General features: G+C 43.9%; 2 protein-coding genes across 2 annotated transcripts in view; one reads left to right on the forward strand and one right to left on the reverse strand.

The window, feature by feature from the left end:
* On the reverse strand, positions 1–23,250 carry MGME1 (mitochondrial genome maintenance exonuclease 1). The gene is made up of 5 exons (XM_017895514.1): positions 22,999–23,250; positions 21,762–22,339; positions 15,262–15,481; positions 3,095–3,227; positions 1–1,168 (listed from the first exon to the last, which is right to left on the reverse strand). Exons 2-5 carry the CDS (start codon positions 22,273–22,275, stop codon positions 1,007–1,009), a joined length of 1,029 nt encoding a protein of 342 aa, XP_017751003.1. The 5' UTR covers positions 22,276–22,339; positions 22,999–23,250; the 3' UTR covers positions 1–1,006.
* The window catches only part of SNX5 (sorting nexin 5), a 27,050-nt gene continuing 26,386 nt past the window's right edge, over positions 23,154–23,817 (forward strand). The window contains exons 1-2 of the mRNA XM_017895515.1: positions 23,154–23,441; positions 23,681–23,763. Of these exons, the coding sequence (XP_017751004.1) occupies positions 23,713–23,763 (51 nt within the window). The 5' untranslated portion in view covers positions 23,154–23,441; positions 23,681–23,712. The remainder of the gene's footprint in view (positions 23,442–23,680; positions 23,764–23,817) is intronic.

A 23,817-nucleotide genomic window follows, 5' to 3' on the forward strand; every position in this document is an offset into this window, starting at 1 on the left:
TTCATTACTCATATCTTGTATTTTATTTCTTACGAAAATGGCTACCCAAAGAAGTCATTGTAGCAGGCTACTATTTTAAGGCAGCAACTATAACTTAAATGCTAACAGACTCACTCCATAAGACAGAAAACCCTTCCCCAGGGCTGTAATGGCATTTAAGTTTCCCAAACCCAGTGACAACTAATAATTTTTATTACCTATTGAATAGAAACAAATGGATTTTAATAGTTCCCCTCCCCTATAGCTGAAAAACTCCACAAACAAAAATTGACTCTATCTACATGATCCCTTGACTCACGCCAGAAATAGCTACTAAAACACTTACAATTGTGATGTTCAAACTGGCCTCTGGCTACTTCTGGGGGTTATTTGGTGTTATGCAACAGCATATTGCCAGTGACATGGTGAATATACTCTGTCTTTATAGTCGGCAATGTTTAGTTGAGGCTAATCACGTATTTATTTTTTTAAAAGGTTAAATGTAAGCTTTTCCCAACTGAAATACATAGAAAACCCCAATGTATGAAACAAGTTTTAGGCATTGGTGTTGGCAGCGGTGGTGGGCTGATGTGTCCTCCCTGCACACAGCTGTGTGTAGCCCCTTCCCCTCTGGGTGAACCCTGGGGAAATCTTGGCACCCTCAGCCTCACTGCCTTCCAATCTCAGCTCAAAGACTGGGCATCCTGCCTGGGATCCCCCCCAAAAAAGGTCCCTCAAGGGAGTCCAAGAGTCACCAGCGTGACTGCCCATCCTGCGTGTCCTGCTTTCAGGTAAATAAGAGGTAGCATAGCTGGGATTTCACATGCTGAAGCCTAGCTCTCTACATCTAGACTTTGGGGCTTTTCAGTCTTTCTGGTAACAACACATTTCAACACATTAATACTTCTACTTGTGTTCATGTAGCACTCAGATCCAGTGGCACCTCATTTTTACACTGGAATAAATGGCAATATATGTTCCCAAACTGTGAGAAGGTGCTGAATGTTCCCAAATAGCGTCCTGTTCCCTATTCTGGTTTCTGAATATTCTGGTTCTTTTTCTTTTCCATATATTCTTCTAGTCGAAGAAGCCACTTGGCCCAGTACTGGGAACAGAGCTCTGCATCCATGAAATGTGGGTGGGCAGGTGATCCGTCTTTGTAGGCCACCACAATTAAGCCACACTGAACCTAGGAAGAAACACAGGGCAATTCTGGTTTCACTACAGTAGTTAAGAGTTTAGGTTCATTTCCTTCTTACTCCAGGGCAAACTCGGTATAAAACAATCTACAGGATATCTCCTAACTCAGTTTCTAAAGTGGGTTGATCAAAGACTGCACCAGGACACAAGAACACAAAGATGACAGATAAAACATTAAAGACTGGACTGTGATCATTACAGAGCCATTAAAAAAAAAAAAAAAAAGCCCAAGAAGAGGGTGGAAAAGTGCTGTTTTTTTCCTTCTTTGAGACAAGATCCCACTCCCATCGTCCAGGGTGGAGTACAGTGGCACAATCTTGGCTCACCGCACTCTCAGAGCTGAGGCAGGCACCATTTAAGGCTGATTTTTCTTATTTTTAGTAGTGATGGGGTTTTGTCACGTTGCCCAGGCTGGTCTTGAACTCCTGGGCTCAAGCAATCTGCCCACCTTGGCCTCCTTCAAAGTGCTGGGATTACAGGCATGAGTCACCACACCCAGCCAAAAAGTGCTATTTATTTATTTAGAGACAGTCTTGCTCTGTTGCCCAGGCTAGAGTGCAGTGGCACAACCTTGGCTCACCGCAACCTCCGCCTCCTGGGTTCAAGCAATTCTCTTGCCTCAGCCTCCCAAGTAGCTGGGACTAGAGACACACACCATCACGCCTGGCTAATTTTTGTATTTTTAGTAGAGACAGGGTGTCACCATGTCAGCCAGGCTGGTGTTGAACTCCTGACCTCAGGTGATCTGCCCACCTCAGCCTCCCAAAGTGCTGGGATAATAGGCTTGAGCCACCACGCCCGGCCTATTTATTTATTTTTGAGACAGGGTTTCACTCTGTTGGCCAGGCTGGAGTGCAGTGGTATGATCTCAGTTCACTGGAACCTCTACTTCCTGGGCTCAAGCAATCCTCCCACCTCAGCCTCCCAAGTAGCTGGCACCATAGGTGCGCGCCACCACGTCCAGGTAATTTTGTATTCTTTTGTAGATGGGGGGTTTCCCTATGTTGCCCAGGCTGGATTTGAACTCCTGAGCTCAAGCAATCTGCCTGCCTCGGCCTCCCAAAGTGTGTGAGCCACTGTACCCAGCCAAAAGTGCTTTTTTAAATGGGAGAAGAACAAGGAAGAGATTAAGCAGTGGGATAAAAGAGATTAAAAANGGTATGATCTCAGTTCACTGGAACCTCTACTTCCTGGGCTCAAGCAATCCTCCCACCTCAGCCTCCCAAGTAGCTGGCACCATAGGTGCGCGCCACCACGTCCAGGTAATTTTTGTATTCTTTTGTAGATGGGGGGTTTCCCTATGTTGCCCAGGCTGGATTTGAACTCCTGAGCTCAAGCAATCTGCCTGCCTCGGCCTCCCAAAGTGTGTGAGCCACTGTACCCAGCCAAAAAGTGCTTTTTTAAATGGGAGAAGAACAAGGAAGAGATTAAGCAGTGGGATAAAAAGAGATTAAAAAAAAAAAAAAAAAGAGTGAAAACCTCAAGGAGTTCTATTTTTTAACTTTTTTTTTTTTTTTAAACAGTTTTTCTCCTCCTACCCCTCTGACCAAGAATTTTTTTTTTGAGACGGATTTGAGATGGAGTCTCACTCTCTTGCTAAGGCTGGAGTGCAGTGGCGCAATCTTGGCTCACTGCAACCTCCACCTCCCGGCTTCAAGCAATTCTCCTGCCTCAGCTACCAGAGTAGCTGGGATTACAGGCATGAGCCACCATGCCCAGCTAGTTTTTGTATTTTTGGTAGAGATGGGGTTTCACCATATTGGCCAGGCTGGTCTCGAACTCCTGACCTCAAGTGATCCACCTGCCTCGGCCTCCCAAACTGCTGGGATTACAGGCATGAGCCACCGCGCCCGGCCTGGAGTTACAGTTTTAAGTAAGCATTGAGCAAAGCTTTAAGTAGAGGCTGTGTCCTGACCTGAAAGCTGTAATTGGTGTCATGGTTCATGGCACCCATGTATGCCACAACTTGCAGTGGGTTGTCAAATGTACTTTGAATAAAAGGCTTTGGTTTCTCTGATGTCTTCCAATCAATCACACACAGCTTGCCCCTAAAGAGAAACCACAGGAAGACTTTGTAAGTTTAATAGATGACACTGAAAATCTCTACTAGGTTAACCCTCCTCTTACGTATAGTTTGTTGTCACCCAATGACCATCGCTCCTATTCACCATTTTTTTCCTTTTTTTAAAAAGAGATGGGGTTTCATATGTTGCCCAGGCTAGACTCATACTCCTGGGCTCAAGTGATCCTCCCACCTCAGCCTCCCAAGTAGCTGGGACTATAAGTGCACCCCACCACTTCTTTTCTTTTTTTCTTTTTTTGTATCAAATAACCAGTGGATTCCTCCCCCCATCCCCTATCCTGGTGGGGTTTATACTTGCCAATAACTGGTGACTCTCAAAGGACTCTATTGGTTCAATCTGTCTTTCATGACTTCAATTTCAAAATCAGCAGTTTATAGGGAAATTTTGTACAAAGTATGTACATTACTTACATGTCACGATAGCTCTAGACAGAGTTACACCTCATGCAAACTCAGTCTAAAGCAGCACTGGCTAAAATAAATAAAATGTGAGTCATGTGTCATTTTAAATTTTCTAGTAGCCACGTCGGAAAAGAAAAAAAAAATGCAGCTGAAATTTTAATATTTTACTTACCCAACATATCTAAAATATCATTTCAACATGTAATCAACAAATGACTAATGGGATATTTTACATTCTTTTTTGTACGAAGTCATTGAAATCTAGTTTGTATATTGTTACAGCACACCTTAGTTTGGCCTGACCACATTCAAATGTTCAATAGCTATAGGGTTAGTGGCTACTCTACTGGACAGTGCAGGCTTACAGATAATTTTATTGTCTTTATAATGGTTTTGTAATATTGCCAAGTTTGACAATCTATGTAATTGAGGAAAGGGCCCCAGTAATTCTAGAAGGCTGACATTCCTGGTTCCTTTTTTTTTTTTTTAAGATGGAGTCTCACTGTCGCCCAGGCTGGAGTGCAGTGGCGTAATCTCGGCTTACTGCAACCTCTGCCTCCTGGGTTCAAGCGATTCTTCTGCCTCAGCCTTCTGAGTAGCTGGCATTACATGTGTGCGCCACCTTGCCCAGCTAATTTTTGTATTTTTAGTAGAGATGGGGTTTTGTCATGTTGTCCAGGCTGGTTTCAACTCCTGACCTCAAGTGATCCACCCGCCTTGGCCTCCCAAACTGCTGGGATTACAGGTGTGAGCCACCATGCTATATTTCTGCCACAGATCACTGTTTGTAGCAATGTACTGTAATTATAGAACTTAATAAATGAAAAAACAAAACAAAACAAAACACCCTAATAGCATTCTGAAAACTATAAAATACTGACGAAAGAAACTGAAAATGATACAAACAAATGGTAAGATGTCCTCTGTTTATGGACTGGAAGAATTAATGTTGTTAAAATGTCCATACTATCCAAAGCAATCTATAGGTTCAATGCAATCTTTATCAAAACTGCAATGGCAGGTCAGGTGTGGTAGCTCACACCTGTAATTCCCAACACTTTGGGCGGCCGAAGCAGGCGGATTGCTTGAGCTCAGGAGCCCGAGACCAGCCTGGGCAACATGGTGAAACCCTGTCTCTACGAAAAATACCAAAAAATCAGCCAGGTGTTGTGGCTGGAGCCTGTTGTCCCAGCTACTCAGGAGGCTGAGCCTGCAAGGTGGAGTTTGCAGTGAGCCAAGATTGTACCACTGTACAACAGCCTGGGTAACAAAGCCATACCCTGTCTCAAAAAATAAAAATAAAAATAAACAAACAAATAAATAAATAAATAAATTCTGCTAGGCACGGTGGTTTACACCTGTAATTCCAGCACTTTGGGAGGCCAAGGTGGGCAGATCACCCGAGGTCAGGAGTTCCAGACCAGTCTGGCCAACATGGTGAAATCCTGTCTCTACTAAAAATACAAAAATTAGCCAGGCGTGGTGGTGTACACCTGTAATCCCAGCTACTTGGGAGGCTGAGGCAGGAGAATTGCTTGAACCTGGGAGGTGGAGGTTGTAGTGAGCTGAGACTGCATCACTGCACTGCAGCCTGGGCGACAAGGGTGAAACTCCATCTCAAAAAGAAAAAAAAAAAAAAAAAATTCCAACATCATTTTTCACAGAAATAGAAAAAAAAAATTCCTAAAATTCACATGGAACCAGACTCCGAACAGCCAAAGCAATCTTGAGTAAAAAGAACAAAGTCAGAGGCATCACATTCCCTGATTTCAAAGTACAGTGACAGGTAGCTTAATGACAGGGATATGTCCTGAGAAATGCGTGGCTAGGCGATTCTGTCACTGTGCAAACATAGAGTATATTACACAAACCTACGGAGGATCACCTACTACACACCTAGACCTTTGCTCCTCAGCTACAAACCTGTACAGCATGTTACCGTACTGAATACTGCTGCCAACTGTAACACAATGGTAAGCATTAGTGCATCTAAACACACCTAAACATAGAAAAGGTACAGTAAAAATATGGTATAAAAGATAAAAAATGGTACACTTGTATAGGGCACCTACCATGAATGCAGCCTGCAGGACTAGAAGTTGCTCTGGGTGAGTGAGTGAGTGAGTGAATAAGTGAGTGGTTACTGCATGTGAGGGCCTGGGTGGGACATTACTGTATACTATTGTAGACTTTATAAACAATGTACACTTACGCTACACTAAATGTATAAAAAACATTTTTCTTTCTTCAATAATACATTAACTTTAGCTTACTTTAACTTTTTTACTGTATGAACTTCTTTAATTAATTATTTTGAGATGGCATTTCGCTCTTGTTGCCCAGGCTGGAGTGCAACGGTGTGATTTTGGCTCACTGCAACCTCCACCTCCCAGGTTTAAGCCATTCTCCTGCCTCAGCCTCCCAAACAGCTGGGATTACAGGCATGCACCACCATGCCCGGCTAATTTTTTTTTTTTTTTTTTTTTTTTTTTTGAGACGGAGTCTCGCTCTGTCACCCAGGCTGGAGTGCACTGGCCAGATCTCAGCTCACTGCAAGCTCCGCCTCCCGGGTTCACACCATTCTCCTGCCTCAGCCTCCCGAGTAGCTAGGACTACAGGCGCCGCCACCTCGCCCGGCTAGTTTTTTTGTATTTTTAGTAGAGACAGGGTTTCACCATGTTGGCCAGGCTGGTTTCAAACCCCTGACCTCAGGTGATCCACCCACCTTGGCCTCCCAAAGTGCTGGGATTATAGGCATGAACCACCATGCCCGGTCACTTATTTAATTTATTGATGCTTGTAATAATACTTATCTTAAAACAAACACATTGTACAACTATACAGAAATATTTTCCTTTTCTTTTTTTTTTTGAGACAGTCTTGCTCTGTCACCCAGGCTGGAGTGCAGTGGCACAAACTTGGCTCACTGCAGCCCCCACTTCTTAGGTTCAAGCAATCTTCCTACCTCAGCCTCCTGACTAGCTGGGATTACAGGCACGTGCCACCACGCCCGGTAATTTTTTGCATTTTTAACAAAGACGGAGTTTCACCATGTTGCCTCGGCTGTTCTCGAACTCCTGACCTCAAGTGGTCCACCTGTCTTGGTTTCCCAAAGTGCTGGGATTACAGGTGTGAGCCACCATGCCCCAGCCTCTTTATATCTTTATTCTACATGCTTTTTCTATTATTAAAATTATTTTTTACTTTTTAAACCTTTGTTAAAAACTAAGACACAAACATACACGTTAGCCTAGGCCTACACAGAGTCAGAATCATAATAAATACATAAGCCAGTAATAGTTGTTTATTACCATTATCAATTGTATACTGTAGTGTACATAATGGTATGTGCTGTTTTGATATGACTGAATAGTAGGTTTGTTTACACTAGCATAACCATGAACATGAGTAGTATGTTGCACTGGAACATAACATCAGTAGATGATAGGAGTTTTTCAGCTCCATTATAATCTTATGGGACCACTGTTTACATGCAGTCTGTTGTTGACTGAGATACTGTTATATGGAACATGGCTGTATAAGGTAAAGCTGTTGTAATCAAACAACAGCATGATAATGGCATAAAAACAGACACCTTAAACCAATGTAACAGGACAGATAGCCCAGAAACAAAACCATGAACTTACAGTCAATTGATTTTCTTTTCTTTTTTTTTTTTTTTTTTTTTTTTTTTTGAGACGGAGTCTCGCTCTGTCGCCCCGGCTGGAGTGCAGTGGCCGGATCTCAGCTCACTGCAAGCTCCGCTTCCCGGGTTCACGCCATTCTCCTGCCTCAGCCTCCTGAGTAGCTGGGACTACAGGCGCCCGCCACCTCGCCCGGCTAGTTTTTTGTATTTTTTAGTAGAGACGGGGCTTCACCATGTTAGCCAGGATAGTCTCGATCTCCTGACCTCGTGATCCGCCCGTCTCGGCCTCCCAAAGTGCTGGGATTACAGGCTTGAGCCACCGCGCCCGGCCGCTCAATTGATTTTCGATAAAGGTACCAAGAACAAATGATGGGGAATGCCTTGTCAATTGTGTTAGAAAAACTGGGTATCGACTTGCATAAGAATGAAATTGTACCCTATCTCATACCACATACAAAAAGCAACTTAAAATTTAAGACCTGAAACTGTAAAACTGCTAGAAAAAAACACGAGAAAAGCTCCCTGACACTGATCTGAGCCATGATTTCTCGGACAGAAGCCCAAAAGCACAGGTAACAAAAGCAAAACCAGACAAATGCATCCAATTAAAAAACTTCTGCATAACAAAGGAAACAATTAACAGAGTGAAGATACAACTCACAGGATGGGAGAAAATATTTGCAAACCACATATCTGATAAGGGGATAACATCCAAAATACATAAGGAACTCAAACAACTAAACAGTAACAAAACAAATAACTTGATTAAAAAATGGGCAAAGGAGCTCAATGAATATTTCTTAAAAGAAGACATGAATGGCCAACAGATAGATGAAAAAAACCTCAAAATCTCTAATCATTAGTGAAAGGTAAATCAAAATTACACTGAGCTATTATTATCTCATGCCTGTTAGAATGGCTATTATCAAAAAGACAAAAGGTAAGTGTTGGTGAGGACTGCAGAAAAGAGAACCCTGGTAAACTGTTGGTGGGCATGTAAATTAGTATAGCCATTTGAGAAAACACCATGGAGGTTCCTTAGAAAACTAAAACATCTAAAAACTAAAACCAGAACTACTATATGATCCAGGAATCCTACTTTTCGGTATACAGTCAAAGGAATTAAACTCAGTATGTTGAAGAGACACCTGCAATCCCAGGTTCACTGCAGCATATTCACAACCACCAAGATGTGGAAACAACTTAAGTGTCCATCTATGGATAAAGAAATGTGGAGATGTGTATATACACACACATTCAAGTATATGTATCTCTCTCCACATTTTCTTTATACACACACACACACACACACACACACTAGAATACTACACAGCCTTTAAAAAGAAGGAAATTCTGTCATTTGTGACATGGGTGAACATGGTGAACATTTTGCTGAGTGAAATAAGCCAGGCACAAAAAAACAAATACTGCATGATTTCATTTATATGTGGAATCTAAAAAAGTCGAACTCGGAAATGGAGAGAGTAGAATGGTGATTACAACAGGATAGGGATGGGGAGTGGGGAAGAGGAAAGGGAAGATGCTGATCCACAGGTACGAGGTTTCAGTTAGGTCAGAAGAATAAATTTTAGTGATCTGCTGCACAGCATGGTGACCATAGTTAATAACATATTGTATATTTAAAAGTTGCTAAAAGAGTAGATTTTAAAGGTTCTCACCACCAAAAAATGATAAACAGGTGAAGTGATGGATATAATTAGCTTATTTAATCTTTCCATTAGGTATACATATATCAAAACATGTTGTAGCCCACAAATATATACAATTATTATTTGTCAAAAATATTTTTTAACATCATAGCATAAACCCAAATTAAAAGCGCAGTAACAGCTCACAAATAGCTCTTAAATGAAAAGATGCTCAGTCTCAATTATGTAAAATGCAAATTAAAAACACAATGTTATCAAAATTACTAACACTGTATTGTTAAATGTATTCACTCATATTCTTGGTAATTTAAAATGCATACCCTTGACCCAGCAACTTTCCTAAAGAAAGTATAGGATAGCAATGGCTTGATATCCTGGGTACAAGTGAAGTGACAAGTGCCTGGGAGATTTAAGTAGTAGTCATGTCCAGGTCTACTTCAGACCAACTAAATGTATTGTAACTGCATATATCACACATCTAAAACAAACAGGCCAGGTGTGGGGGCTCACACTTGTAATCCCAGCACTTTGGGAGGCTGAGGTGGGTGGATCACCTGAGGTCAGGAGTTCGAGACCAGTCTGGCCAACATGGTGAAACTCTGTCTCCACTAAAAATAAAAAATTAGCTGGGCATGGTGGTGCATGCCTGTAATCCCAGCTACTTAGGAGTACAAGGCAGGAGAGTCGCGTGAACCCAGGGGGTGAAAGTTGCAGTGGCCCACACCATTACACTCCATCTCAAGAAACTCCATCTCAAGAAAAAAAACAAACAAACAAATGAATCTGTGCATCTGCCTAGAACAGTTCTGTAATATACAGAGAGGCACATTCGCTGCAGCACTGTTTGTAATTATGGAAGACTAGAAATAACCGGAATGTTCCCAATAGGGAAATGGATAAAGCTCGTTCATACAAAAGTATATAAAACACGAGTTAACCTCTATTAAAAATACAAAAAAAAAAAATTAGCCGGGCATCTGTAATCCCAGCTACTCACAAGGCCGAGGCAGAACTGCTGGAACCCAGGAAGCAGAGGTTATAGCGAGTCCAGATTGTGCCACTGCACTCCAGCCTGGGCGAGCAAGACTCTGACTCACACACACACACAGAGTAGTAGATTGGGCAAGGTGGCTCACGCCTGTAATCCCAGCACTTTGGGAGGCTGAGGTGGGAGGATCACATTTCCTTCCCAGTTCTAGATTAGTCTGGGCAACTCAGCAAGGCTTATTTCCATAAAAAATTAAAAAAGAAAAAAAGAAGTAGATCAAAATAATAATGCCAACATCTACTGAATATATAGTATGCATTAAGCACTGTTCAGGGAATATGTCATTTTATTTTTATAACAACCCTATGAGGTAGGTACTACCATTTGTCTTATCTTAAAGATGAATAAATTCATACAGAGAGCGACTAAGTAACTAATCTAAGGTTGAGATGAAAAGCCAAGCCAGAATCCAAACTCAAGCAGCTGACTCCTGAGCCCAATATCTTACTAGCTTTGTGATACTGTGTATCTAGAGATGTCTGTATATTGTGACTCTCACAGTTCTCCAAGAAATCATACATAAGGGCTGCCTATGCATGGGTATTATACATAGCATTAAGTGTGTGCTAAGAGTATAGAAGGCACATATTCTTAGGTTCTCCTGATGCTATGTCACGGATCATTGGTCATTAAAAAAAGATAAAAAACAAAAAAGAGCATAGGAGGTAGACTAGAAGAAGACAGTGCCAAATTTAAAACGGCGATCGCGTTTGGCCATGGGTGGTTCAACAGAATTTGGGGTTAATCTGTAATGCTGTATTTCTTTAAAAAAAAGATCTCCCAGGGATAAGGAAAAAAAAAAGTTGTAAGCAAATCCAACAGTGTTATTAACTGTTAATTGTGGGTGGTGGAAAATTATTACATGAGAAAAGAATGTTACAGATCTATAAGAAAAGACCTCTAAGATTTTTTTAAAATAATTTTTTAAGTGGAAAAAAGCAGGGTATAGCATGTTGTGTTAAAAAATGAGTGTGGAGACAAATGATTGTACATATGGTCATAAAATATCTCAGGAACACAGGAACGTTTTAAACAGAGGTTCAATACAGAGTGGGTGTAGGGAGTTACTCTTAATAGCATATTACCCATTAAAAATTCAGAGGGGCTGGGTACAGTGGCTCACACCTGTAATCCCAGCACTTTGGGAGGCTGAGGCAGGCAGATCACCTGAGGTCAGGAGCTCGAGACCAGCCTGGTCAACATGGTAAAACCCCATCTCTATGAAAAACACAAAAAAGAGCTGGGTATGATAGCAGGCGCCTATAATCCCATCTACTAGGGAGGCTGAGGCAGGAGAATCACTTGAACTCGGGAAGCAGAGGTTGTAGTGAGCCAAGATCTCGCCACTGTACTCCAGCGTGGGCGACAACAGCAAAACTCCTTCTCAAAAACAAACAAAACAGGGCAGGTGTGGTGGCTCACGTTTGTAATCCCAACACTTTGAGAGGCTGAGGTGGCAGATCACTTGAGCCCAGGAGTTCAAGACCAGCCTGAGCAAAATGGTGAGACCCCACATCTACAAAAAACAGAAAAAGTAGCTGGGTGTGGGGGTGCATCCCTGTAGTCCCAGCTACTTGGGAAGCTGAGGTGGAAGGACAGCCTCAGCCTGGGGAGTTAGAGGCTGCAGTGAGCCCTGAGTGCATCACTGCACTCCAGCACGGGTGACAGAGTGAGATTCTGTCTCAAAAAAATAAAATAAAATAAAATAAAAAATTCTTAGCTGGGCGCAGTGAATCACATCTGCAAATCCCAGCACTTTGGAAGATGGAGACAGGCAGCTTGCTTGAGTTCAGGAATTCTAGAACAGCTTGAGCAACATGGCAAAACCCCATGTCCACAAAACATAAAAAAATTAGCTGGGCATGGTTGTTCACACCTGTGGTCTCAATTACTCAGCAGGCTAAGGTGGGAGGATCGCTTGGGCCTGGGAGATGGATGTTGCAGTGAGCCGAGATCACACCACTGCACTCCAGCCTGGACAGCTGAGCAAAATCCTGTCTTAAAAAAAAAAAAAAAAAAAAAAAATTCTAGGCTGGGTGCAGTGGCTCAAACTTGTAATCCCAGCACTTTGGGAGGCAGAGACGGGTGGATCACTCAAGGCCTGGAGTTCGAGACCAGCCTGGCCAACATGTCGAAACCCCATCTCTACTAAAAACACAAAAAATTAGCCAGGCGTGGTGGCGGGTGCCTGTAGTCCCAGCCACCTGGGGAGGCTGACACAGGGGAATTGCTTGAACCCAGGAGGCGGAGGTTGCAGTGAACCGAGATTGCGCCATCACACTCCAGCCTGGGTGACAGAGCAAGACTCTGTCTCAAAAACAAAACAAAACAAAAAACAACAACAAAAAACCTTAGTTTCAAAAATGTTCATATTACCAATATTGAAGCTGACTTAAAAAGCAAAAAACAGTGCTATGGACATATTTTATCATCTCTATGACAAGCATTGGGTGTCAGGAACTTCCTGTAGGCCTTGGGTGGAGGTGACTATATGGCTTCCTTGGTTTATCTAAAGGGCAGCCAAAAATAGTCAATTAAATCTCTTGGTACACAGGGCTCTTCTCAGATATGATGCAGTTGTGCTATAAAAACATTAGGTGGTCTAGGCCTGGCGCAGTGGCTCACGTCTATAATCCCAGCACTTTAGGAGGCTGAGGTGGGTGGATCACCTGAGGTCAAAAGTTCGAGACCAGCCTGGCCAACACGGTGAAACCCCGTCTCTACCAATAACACAAAAATTAGCCAGGTGTGGTGGCGTGCACCTGTAATCCCAGCTACTCGGGAGGCTGAGGTAGGAAAAACACTTGAACCCAGGAGACGGAGGTTGCAGTGAGCTGAGATCGTGCCATTGCACTCCAGCCTGGGCAACAAGAGTGAAACTCTGTCTCAAAAATAAATAAATAAATAAAAAATAAAAACATTAGGTGGTCTAAACAGTTTTCAGATTATCAAGGGTGTCCACTCTTTCGGCTTCCCAGCTCACATTGGAAGAATTGTCTTGGGCCACACAATAGCTGATGAACTGTAAATAAATAACCAAAAAAAAAAAAAAAAAAAAAATCTCATAATGTTTTCAGAAAGTTTACAAATTTGTGTTGGGCTGTGGATTGGACAAGTTTTTAAACTTAAATTTTAACTAGAGCTTCAAGGTTTACATGAACAGATTTTTCTATCTTGTTCTTAGTGCTCCCTTGCCTTATTTGGAGTAGGGGTACCTGCAGGTTGTAGCCACCTTGGTGTCAGAGGCGTTCCAACTAGAGTACCTCCATCTTGAGTGAGGGCTAGGCAAATGAGGCTGGGACTTGCTGGGCTGCATTCCCAGAAAGTCAGGCATTCCTAGCCTCTAGATGCTTAAGATTAAGGGAACAAATTAATAATGTTTACCAACAGACCCAGGCTTGGGAGTGTCCAGATACCCTGGTATCTGGAGAACAAAGGCATTCCTAATTTTGCTTTAAAGATAATATTGATTCTTGCAAAATATAGTAATTAAGAAAATTAATCCTTTATCATAAACCCTTGCAGTAGAGCACATCTCCCCAATATCTTTTTTTATCTTATATATATGAGCATTGTACTTAGGGTGGAAGTGTTCCTCCTCTTACTTTCACGAATGCCCTGTTCTGTCTATGGAGTATACTTTCACTACTTTACTTTATTAATAAACCTGCTTTTACTTTGCACTGCAGACTCATCCTAAATGCTTTTCCTTCTCTTTTTTTTTTTTTTGAGACAGAGTCTTGCCTGTTGCCCAGACTGGAGTGCAGTGGTACCATCTCGGTTCACTGCAACCTCTGCCTCCCGGGTTAAAGTGATTCTCCTGCCTCAGCCTCCCGAGTAGCTGGGACTACAGGCGCCCACCACTGCGCCTGGCTAAGTTTTGTATTTTTAGTAGAGATGGGGTTTTGCCATGTTGGCCAGGTTGGTCTGAAACTCCTGACCTCAGGTGATCCACCCACCTCGGCCTCCCAAAGTGCTGGGATTACAGGCATGAGCCACTATGCCTGGCCTCACCCTAAATTCTTTCTTGCCGAAGATCTAAGAACTCTCTCGGGGTCTGGATCAGGACCCCTTTCCTTTAACACTTGGACTCTGAAGTACCTGAGTAAAACAGTAAGACAGCTACAATATAAAAACCACGGGGACCGGGCATGGTGGCTCATGCCTGTAATCCTAACACTTTGGGAGGCCGAGGCAGGCAGATCACCTGAGGTCAGGAGTTCGAGACCAGCCTGCCCAACATGGAGAAACCCCATCTCTACTAAAAATACAAAATTAGCCACGCGTGGTGGCACATGCCTGTAATCCCAGCTATTTGGGAGGCTGAGGCAAGATAACAGCTTGAACCCAGGAGGCGGAGGTTGCAGTGAGCTAAGATCACACCATTGCACTCCAGCCTGGGCAACAAGAGCAAAACTCCCTCTCAATAAAACAAACAAAAAAAACCCCCAAAAACAAACAAACAAAAACAAAACTACAAGAAGATTTAGTAACTTCAGAGCTCTGATCCATGTCAAGCACTGCCTGGAAGTCAGGAAGAGAGTTGATTTTCAGAACCAACAGATCATGGTGCTATCTTTAGGAAAACAGGAAAGAAAATGCAGGAATGAAATTGCATCTTATGGCAGGTACCTCGGTTTGGGGGAGGGGAAGGATAGGCTGGCAAATAGGCCATGTTAGGGATATTGAAAAATCTTGGCCGGGAACAGTGGCTCACTCCTGTAATCCCAGCACTTTGGAAAACCAAGGTGGGTGGATCACTTGAGGTCGGGAGTTCGAGACTAGCCTGGCTAACACAGTGAAACCTCGTCTCTGCTAAAAATACAAAAATCAGCCAGGTGTGGTGGTGCATGCCTATAGTCCCAGCTACTCAGGAGGCTGAGGCAGGAGAACCGCTTGAACCTGGGAGGCGGAGGTTGCAGTGAGCCAAGATTGCGCCACTGCACTCCAGCCTGGATGACAGAGTGACACTCCATCTCAAACAAAACAAACAAACAAGGAGTATACCTTTCTCCAACAAATAATTTGATTTTGGAGTACTGGATGACAAAGGTTACATGGCTCTTCTCCTTGTACCTGTTCTCAAACCTGCCCCACCCCATTCTACCTAGCACAAAGGTTTGGACATTGAACAGAGGCTACAGTACCTACAGGCACACCTTTTGACAGGCACCATCTGCCCTACCCTGTATTAATTCACCTCCACGCTGTACTGAAACAATCTCATACTTACTGATACTCAGCCACACAGTCCAGCAGCCCTATATAGTTTAAGGTTTCATGTTGAACAGCACTTTCAAGAGCTCGCACTCCACTGACATCTTTCAGAATATGCTGGACACTTTCGATGTAACCAGACTTGAGGAGATTTTCATCTCTCTCTTTTAAGGTTTCCTGGGGTGAAAGTATGCTTTCCAAGGCTTCATGAAACCGTTTCCCTTGTAAAAAGATGTCTGAAAAGAAAATCAGGGGAAAGGGGAGGGAGAAAACACAAAGCTAACACTAAAAAACTAGTACTCTAAAAGGCTCTGAATCAATAAAATTAAAAATTACATTTTTTTCTTTTTCTTTTTTTTTAGATGGAGTCTCCCTCTGTCGCCCAGGCTGGAGTGCAGTGGAACGATGTTGGCTCATTGCAACCTCCGCCTCCCGGGGTCAAGCGATTCTCCTGCCTCAGCCTCCCGAGTAGCTGGGATTACAGGCATCCACCACCATGCCTGGCTAATTTTTGTATTTTCAGTAGAAACGGAGTTTCATTATGTTGGTGAGGCTGGTCTCGACCTCCTGACCTCATGATCCACCCGCCTTGGCCTCCCCAAGTGCTGGGATTACAGGCATAAGCCACTGCACCCGGCCAAAAATTAGATTAGTTATTTTTAACTGACAACCCCTAAGACCAAATTTCAGCCTCTTCTGAAACCTAAGAATACACTTTGAAACCAACGGGATTATTAATAGGATTGTTAGGCAATAAAATGAATTAAAATCAAATACTTCTAGGAGAATTGGGCCAAAGTCAAAACTGAAGATCTGGAGGCTACAGGACCACACCCAGTTTATGGTACTATGTGTTTAAGTATCCAATTTAATAAATTAACTGGCTGTGACAAAATAAAAAACAATTAGAAATCTAGGAACGGTGCTTCTGTTTATAGTTCTTTTTAGACCAAAACTTAATTATGAACATAGGTGGTGGAATCCTTTTACTAAGAGGATTAGTGACAAACAAGGAATAGAAAATAAGGCACACACAAATGAAAAGTAATGAATGCGATATTATGGAATCTGGAGGGGGACAAAGAGGAAAGTATGTGACATTCTTCTCCTGTACTTTTTTTTAGTGCTGGAACAGCCTGAAAAATTCAGCTGTGTCCTGAATTTTTTTCCCCTCATATATTTTTCTAATATTTAATATTTAACATGTAATATTTTTCTAATTAGCTTTAGATTATTAGAATTCTGATTTATGGCTTGTAGGAGGATACATTTTCCCTCTTCCTAACATTTTATAACATGTGAATACTAGAGAAATTTCATTAGGACACATTAGTTTTCCCGTATGTTCATTTTCTGAGGTCAAAAGCCTTACTTTTCGTCCCCAGGTTTCTCTGAAAGAACTACAGTGTCCGGATTTGTTGGCGTATCCCAGGATCTAACTTGATTTTTGAACTCTCTCCTCATTTTCAGTGTTCCTTGGCCTCCAAGTGCTTGCACAGTAAGCCCCTTCCTCATACACATTTTTAAAAAGGGAACATGGCCGGGCATGGTGGCTCACGCCTACAATCCCAGCACTTTGGGCAGCCGAGGCAGGCGGATTACCTGAGGTCGGGAGTTCAAGACCAGCCTGGCCAACATGGTAAAATCCAGTCTCTACTCAAAATACAAAAATTAGCCAGGTGGGGTGGCGCATGCCTGTAATCCCAGCTACTCTGGAGGCTGAGGCAGGAGAATTGCTTGAACCCAGGAGGCAGAGGCTGCAGTGAGCCAAGATCACGCCACTGCACTCCAGACTGGGTGACAGGACAGCGAGACTCTATCTCAAAAAAAAAAAAAAAAAAGGAACACAAAAGAGATTCAACAAATGCAAGAAATATTACATATTCACTTGTTTCTTAGTAAGAGGAGAGAAATAAAGAGGGGGGACTGTTATGCTAAGCAATGGCCTTGGAGCTTTCAAAACATTATTTAATTTTCAAACCCAACAACCTAGCAAAATAAGGATCGTAAGTTACCCCCTTTTTAATGAATGAGGCCCTGTCCCACTAGGCAGTGCTGTTAATTTGCCCCAAAGCAAAAAGCTGGACAGGCAGCCTGGCACCAGAATCTGTGTTCTTTCCAACCTACCACACAGTACAGCAAAGAGGGCAATCATGGAAATCACCCATTAGATACACAGAGAAACAGAGCAGGAAATACACGTGCTTGGAACATGCTTGCAGACAGACCCACAGAAAAGGAGGAAAACAACTTTGTATTTGTTAAGTTCTTTTTTTTTTTGAGACAGGGTCTCACTTGTCACCCAGGCTGGAGTGTACTGGCTCCATCATAGCTCACTGTAACCTCGAACACCTGGCCTTAAGCAATTCTCCTGGCACAGGCACGTGCCACCACGCCTGGCTAATTAAAAAAAAATTTATTTTTGTAGAGAGGCAATCTCTCTATGTTGCCTAGTCTGGTCTGGAACACCCGGCCTCAAACAATCCTCCCACCTTGGTCTCCCAAAGTGCTGGGATTACAGGCATGAGCCACCGCACTGGGCCTTCAACTGTTTTTCACAAAGATGAAATGTCAATTCTTTTTTTTTTTTTCCCAGGCTGGAGTGCAGTGGTATGATCTCCGCACACTGCAATCTCCACCTCCCAGGTTCAAGCGATTCTCCTGCCTCAGCCTCCCGAGTAGCTGGGATTACAAGTGATCGCCACTGCGCCTGGCTACTGTTTTTGTATTTTTAGTAGAGATGGGGTTTTGCCATGTTGACCAGGCTGGTTTCAAACTCCTGACCTCGGCCGGGCGCGGTGGCTCAAGCCTGTAATCCCAGCACCTTTGGGGAGGCCGGAGGGGGGTGGATCAGGAAGTCAGGAGATCGGCAGGACAACTCCTGGGCTAACACGGGGGGTGAAACCCGTCTCTACTAAAAATACAAAAAACTAGCGGCGCGCTGTGAGTGGGCGGGCGCCTGTAGTCCCAGCTACTCGGGGAGGCTGAGGCGGAGAATGGCGGGACCCTGGGAGGCGGAGCTTGCCATGTTTTGTTTTTTTTTTTCAGCCGAGATTGCGCCACTGCACTCCAGGGCCTGCGGCCGACAACCGCGAGACTCCGGGTCTCAAAAAAAAAAAAAAAAAAAAAAAAAGGAAGCTAGTCAAATTCCTGACTCAAGTGCATCCGCCCACCTCGGCCCTCCCAAATGTTAGATTACAGGCGTGAGCCACCACGCCCGGCTGGAAATGTCAACTCTATCATTAGCAAAAAACACAATCCCTTCTGAAAAATTATTTGGAGAGTTAAATGAAATTCAACTTAGGAACTAAGTTATTCTACTCCAAATTTACTTGGCTCAGTTGGAATTAACATGTGAAAGACCTACAAGAAATTTACGACTGATGGAATTAAGGCCTAGGAAAAAGAAGTGTAGCATTCATCTACACACTAGGTTAATTAAGCAGAAGACAAACATGTTAAAAACAGGAAGGAAAAAACTTAGCAAATGCCATGCCAATAGACTATACATTTCTCGCTGCAAACTTACCCCTGGCTAGGTTCTTCACATACACATGATCACAAACATGAAAACCTAGATCACAGGATCCTTTAGACACTAAGGCTCAGAACATTCAACATGATTCAATTTATAAAAATAAAAAATGATTCAAGAATATTTACTGCATGCATGTAGCATAAAGTCAGCTTATTCACTCAAAGTAGTAAAAGTGAAATGTTTTCAAGTCCTCATATATGAAATGCACTAAAAAAACCTTCATGCATCTCCAGTATTCTCATGATGGAACTGGCAGAATGGCTAATACTTCAGGATTAAATCAGCAAAGCCAAAAAAAAAAATAAAATAAAATAAAAAGAATTAAAATCTAAACCCCAGCCCTTTGTGTGTATTTATACACAAAATACAAATCAGAATAAGTCAGACTTTCTCATCCCTGCCAGTCTTCAAAAGGTGAACTGATGCTTGGGAAACTGCTCAAGTATTTGGAAGAATGCCAGACACATTTCTATGCTCTCACCTTTCAGAAGACTGGGTAGAAATTAATTTATTGATCCAATATTTTTCATTAAAAAAACTTTATCATTTTTAAAATGTAATTATTCTTGGCTGCCACCTTCTTGGGTTTGGGATCCAGTATCCTCCAGACCCATTAATCAACTTTGTGAGCCCTTTTTCTTTTATTCACCATGACACTAATTGTCCCCTTTTTTTTTTAAGAACCCATTTTTTTTAAATTTTTTTTTTTTTTTTTTTTTTTTTTTTTTGAGACGGAGTCTTGCTCTGCCGCCCAGGCTGGAGTGCAGTGGCCGGCTCTCAGCTCACTGCAAGCTCCGCCTCCCGGGTTCACGCCATTCTCCTGTCTCAGCCTCCCGAGTAGCTGGGACTACAGGCGCCCGCCTCGTCGCCCGGCTAGTTTTTTGTATTTTTTAGTAAGACGGGGTTTCACCATATTAGCCAGGATGGTCTCGATCTCCTGACCTCGTGATCCGCCCGTCTCGGCCTCCCAAAGTGCTGGGATTACAGGCTTGAGCCACCGCGCCCGGCCTATTTATTTATTTTCTTAAAAAGAGTGATTCCGCCTGGGCGCAGTGGGTCACACTTGTAATCTCAATACTTTGGGAGGCCGAGGTGGGAGCACGGTTTGAAGACAGGAGTTGGAGACCAGCCTGGGCAACATAGGGAGACCCTCGTCTCTACAAAAAATAAAAAAATTAGCCAGGCATGGTGGTGAACGCCTGTGCACTCAGCAGGCTGAGATGGGAGAATCACTTGGGTCTGGTAGGTCAAGTCCAGGCCGGGTCAGTGAGGGGAAGCGATTCTGTTCATTTCTTTGTCACCCAGGCTGGAGTGCAGTGGCCGGATCTCAGCTCACTGCAAGCTCCGCCTACCGGGTTTACGCCATGCTCTTGCCTCAGCCTCCCGAGTAGCTGGGACTACAGGCGCCCGCCACCTCGCCCGGCTAGTTTTCTGTATTTTTTAGTAGAGACGCGGTTTCACCGTGTTAGCCAGGATGGTCTCGATCTCCTGACCTCGTGATCCGCCCGTCTCGGCCTCCCAAAGTGCTGGGATTACAGGCTTAAGCCACCGCCCCTGGCCGATTCTGCTCATTTCTTAAGGTTGCTACTGAGTTAACTGAGAAACACAGCTGAGTGCTAATCTAGATCAACAAAGCTGACTCTATGAAAAAAAACAACCAGTCTTCTCTCTGCCTGGGCTATTGGGGCTCATTCACATTCCAAACAGAAATTCCTTTCTGGTGCACTTCCCTACTCTGTGCCAAGAGCTACAGGCCCTAGGGTCCCACGTGTTCCAGCAGGTTTCTTCTGCCTTTTAATAATACATTTCTTATCAGTAATTTCAGCTGTGACATTCCTGGTTTAAGGAAAATAACTTCTCATGAGGAAACTATCAATTCTAAATTTTAGTGGTACAAATACAAAACTATAAGATGCCACTAAAAGATTTTTATGTTGCTTGCTTGGAAAGCAGACAATAGTTTGGTGGTTGCTACTAATTAACTATCTTAGGAAGGCAGTTAGCTCTTGCATATATAATCCTTGCCCCACACAGCTGAGGAATGTTATAAGGAGCTAAGGCCTTGACCATTTCTGCTATATCCAGTACCACTTGTATATACTTAGTATTTTTCTTTAGAACATGTGACACATTTAATGTGTTACACACATAGTTTTAAGAGTCTGGATTAGGGAAAAGACGACTTAAATAGAAGCCCAGGCCACGGCAAGGGTCAGTACACTATTCTCAAAATAAAAATAAAAGAGTTTGTGTACCACTAAGAGTACATGTACTGCACTTTGGGAAGCTTGGGTAAAGTAATGCTTGATGTAAAACTTTCCTTTAACAAAAGACCCCTATATAATTTACAGGACCAGCTAATTCACCGGTGCCAATGGTGTTTTTGAATGGAATATTAAACTTAAGGAACCTATTGTCCTCACTTGTCCAAGTTAGTAAATTAGAAGTTGAAGTTTAAAGTGTATTTATTCTCAGATCCTTATGAAGAACCTCTGATTATCTCAGTTTACCAAGGTCTAAATATAGGTCATGTGTTCTGGTCTGCTCCAGGGTCTTTAAATTTACGAGTCAGTTGACACTAGGGCAATGGATATTTACTAGATTCTAAACAGAATATCTAGCAAACAACTAGAATTCTGTTACCAGGTGACTTTTTTCCATAATCAAGGAAAACAAGCAATTCTAATATTGTTGGTAGCTCATAAAACAAGTGAATTTTATGTATTATTTAGTCAAATTATTTGATCTATTTTAGTTTCATCTGTAAAATGTGGATAACAGTATCTATACTTCACAGGACTATCATGAGGATCAAGTGAGTTAATACACATAAAGTGCTATTTAATGTTAATTACTATCTGAAGGGAGTTCCTTGCTAGTAAGTCAAAAAAACAAAACAAAACCTCATTCTTTTGGCACCGTTGCTCTCTATTCTAGAAAACATAGCAAACATACAGAACCAGAATTGAGATAATTACTTGAATTATATTCTTTAAAGCCATCTTCTCCCAGTTCCAGAATCATCCGCTGTTTCCACCTCTCCAACCAGAAAACCTGTTGTTTTGTCATGGTCTGCTGAAGGACTCGGGTCACACTTGGTATCACATTCCTTTGCAAGGGGATTTTCAAAGGAACTGAAGGATCCCTTGCATTTGGTTTATCACTTCTATCTGGATTGAAGATAGGAAACCAGTTTTGTGGCACTCGTCGGTCCTCACCTTGCTTTGGCGGCTTATGCTTGCTCACAGGTCCACAGAGTAAAGCATCTTCCTCCGCCGATCCTGGGGTGTGGGCGACGCCTCTGGATGACAAGACAGACTGAACTAAATTAGAGTATTTTTCTTGGTCCACTTCTTCATATGGGTTCACTTTTTTCTTCCGGCCACAAGAGTAAGAGGAAGTAGAGAAAGCCACAAGGGCAGCTGATTCCACAGAAAATCCCTTTGAACTCCTGAGCTGTCTGCAAATGGTCTGAAATAACTTCATCTTCATTCAGATTTGTTTTCACTTTTCTCTAGTCTATTTGCAACGGTCGAGGCCCTTTATGTTTGTATTCCTATTAGAGAGAAAACAACCATCAAAGCGAAAGGTGCATCAGAATAACATTGCACATCAAAATTGTAAACTTTTTCGACATGCTTGGACAGAGCTCTTTCTTAAGAAAGTCGACAGAGCGAGACCCTGCTTCCAAAAAAAAATTTATAAATAAATTAAGACTCTCAATACCCGAAGGACTGGCACATATTAAATGCGAATTAGTAGACAGCTTGGGGCAAGACGTCCCCCGTCTCTAACATGCAGGAATGGGACGCCCAGGCAGGGAGGCGTGTGCGAGACACGGAAAATCACAAAGATGGAGCCCGTCCCATGGCGGCCACACAGTCCTAGGTGACAACGACTGATTCCTAGACACCAGGCTCTCTGCTAAGTATTCTGTATGGATACTTCTCATTTGGTCCTCACACCCTCTACCGTGGGTCTAGAATGAACCCGTTGCACAGACGTGGAAATCGGGTTGGAGGGTCCAGTCGCTCGCCGGTCAGAGCTGGTGGCTGCGCTGAGGTCCCATTACTGTGACCGCAAAAAGGCGCCTCCCTCTCCGCCGTGGGTACGGACCCCTGGCGGGGCCAGGACGGCGGTGGCCCCTGGGGCAGGAGTCTGGATTAGAGAAAAGAGGACTTAAATAGAAGCCCAGCCTACGGCCAGTGTCGGTACCTTGGGAGCCACCACACTTCGCTTAACTCTCAAGGCGCGAACAACCTCTCGCGATCCGTACTTTCATCCGTCCCGCGCTTTGGTTTCGAATTAGGCACAGCCTAAGGCAAAGTAGGTCCAGAATGCCCCGCGGCGCTCACGCCCCACCCGAGGCTCTCTTCGGCCTCCGCCGACGCACAGCCAGCTAGAGGCAGGGAGTACTTCCTTCCAGCTGAAGGGCCGGCGTCGTCGAAGCGCGGGAGCCTCTAAATCGCGCCCTTCTGCTCTCACGAGATCTGGTGACGTCAGCGCTCGCCGCCATCTTGGATTCGGGCTGAGTAATAAATTCCCCCGGCACCGAAACACGGTCTTTCTCTAGACGCGTCTTGCTGGGAGAGCGTCCGTGGCTTTGCGTCCGCGTCGCGGCCCTGCGGTCGGCGGCCTCCTCGTGGAGCGTAGCAAGGGTAGGCCCCGCGTGGCGTCTTTCCCCGGCTCCAAGATGGACGGCAGCGGGGACTGGGAGGCCGCTCTGGGGGAGCACGTGGCGCCCTGCTCGCCTGCTCCCGGGGCAGCTGGGATGGTGGCGGAGTCCGGAGGTCTCCTGCTGCCGTCGGGCAGGGAGGCCGGCGGAGGCGGGGCCGTGGCCGCCCCCAAGAGGCTCCCAGGCGGCGGCGGCGGCCCAGCCTCTTCTTTCCTCGCACAGCCAGGCGGCCCTTGCTCGAGTCCCGCGTCGCCATGGCCGCGGTTCCCGAGTTGCTGCAGCAGCAGGAGGAGGACCGCAGCAAGGTGAGGTCCTCCCCACCTCAGGCTCCTGGGCGGGCGGCCCTGCGAGCTCCTGGG

Source organism: Rhinopithecus bieti, unplaced genomic scaffold, assembly GCF_001698545.2.
Source record: "Rhinopithecus bieti isolate Rb0 unplaced genomic scaffold, ASM169854v2 scaffold_25396, whole genome shotgun sequence".
NCBI lineage: Eukaryota > Metazoa > Chordata > Mammalia > Primates > Cercopithecidae > Rhinopithecus > Rhinopithecus bieti.

Excerpts from the sequence above, each read along its gene's own strand:
- MGME1 (XM_017895514.1), bottom strand. The coding sequence starts at position 22,275 with ATGAAGATGAAGTTATTTCAGACCATTTGCAGACAGCTCAGGAGTTCA. Across the intron at positions 15,482-21,761 it reads CTTTAAAGAATATAATTCAA|ACATCTTTTTACAAGGGAAA; the intron begins GTAATTATCTCA and ends TTTTCTTTTCAG. Across the intron at positions 1,169-3,094 it reads ACACCAATTACAGCTTTCAG|GTTCAGTGTGGCTTAATTGT; the intron begins GTCAGGACACAG and ends GTTTCTTCCTAG.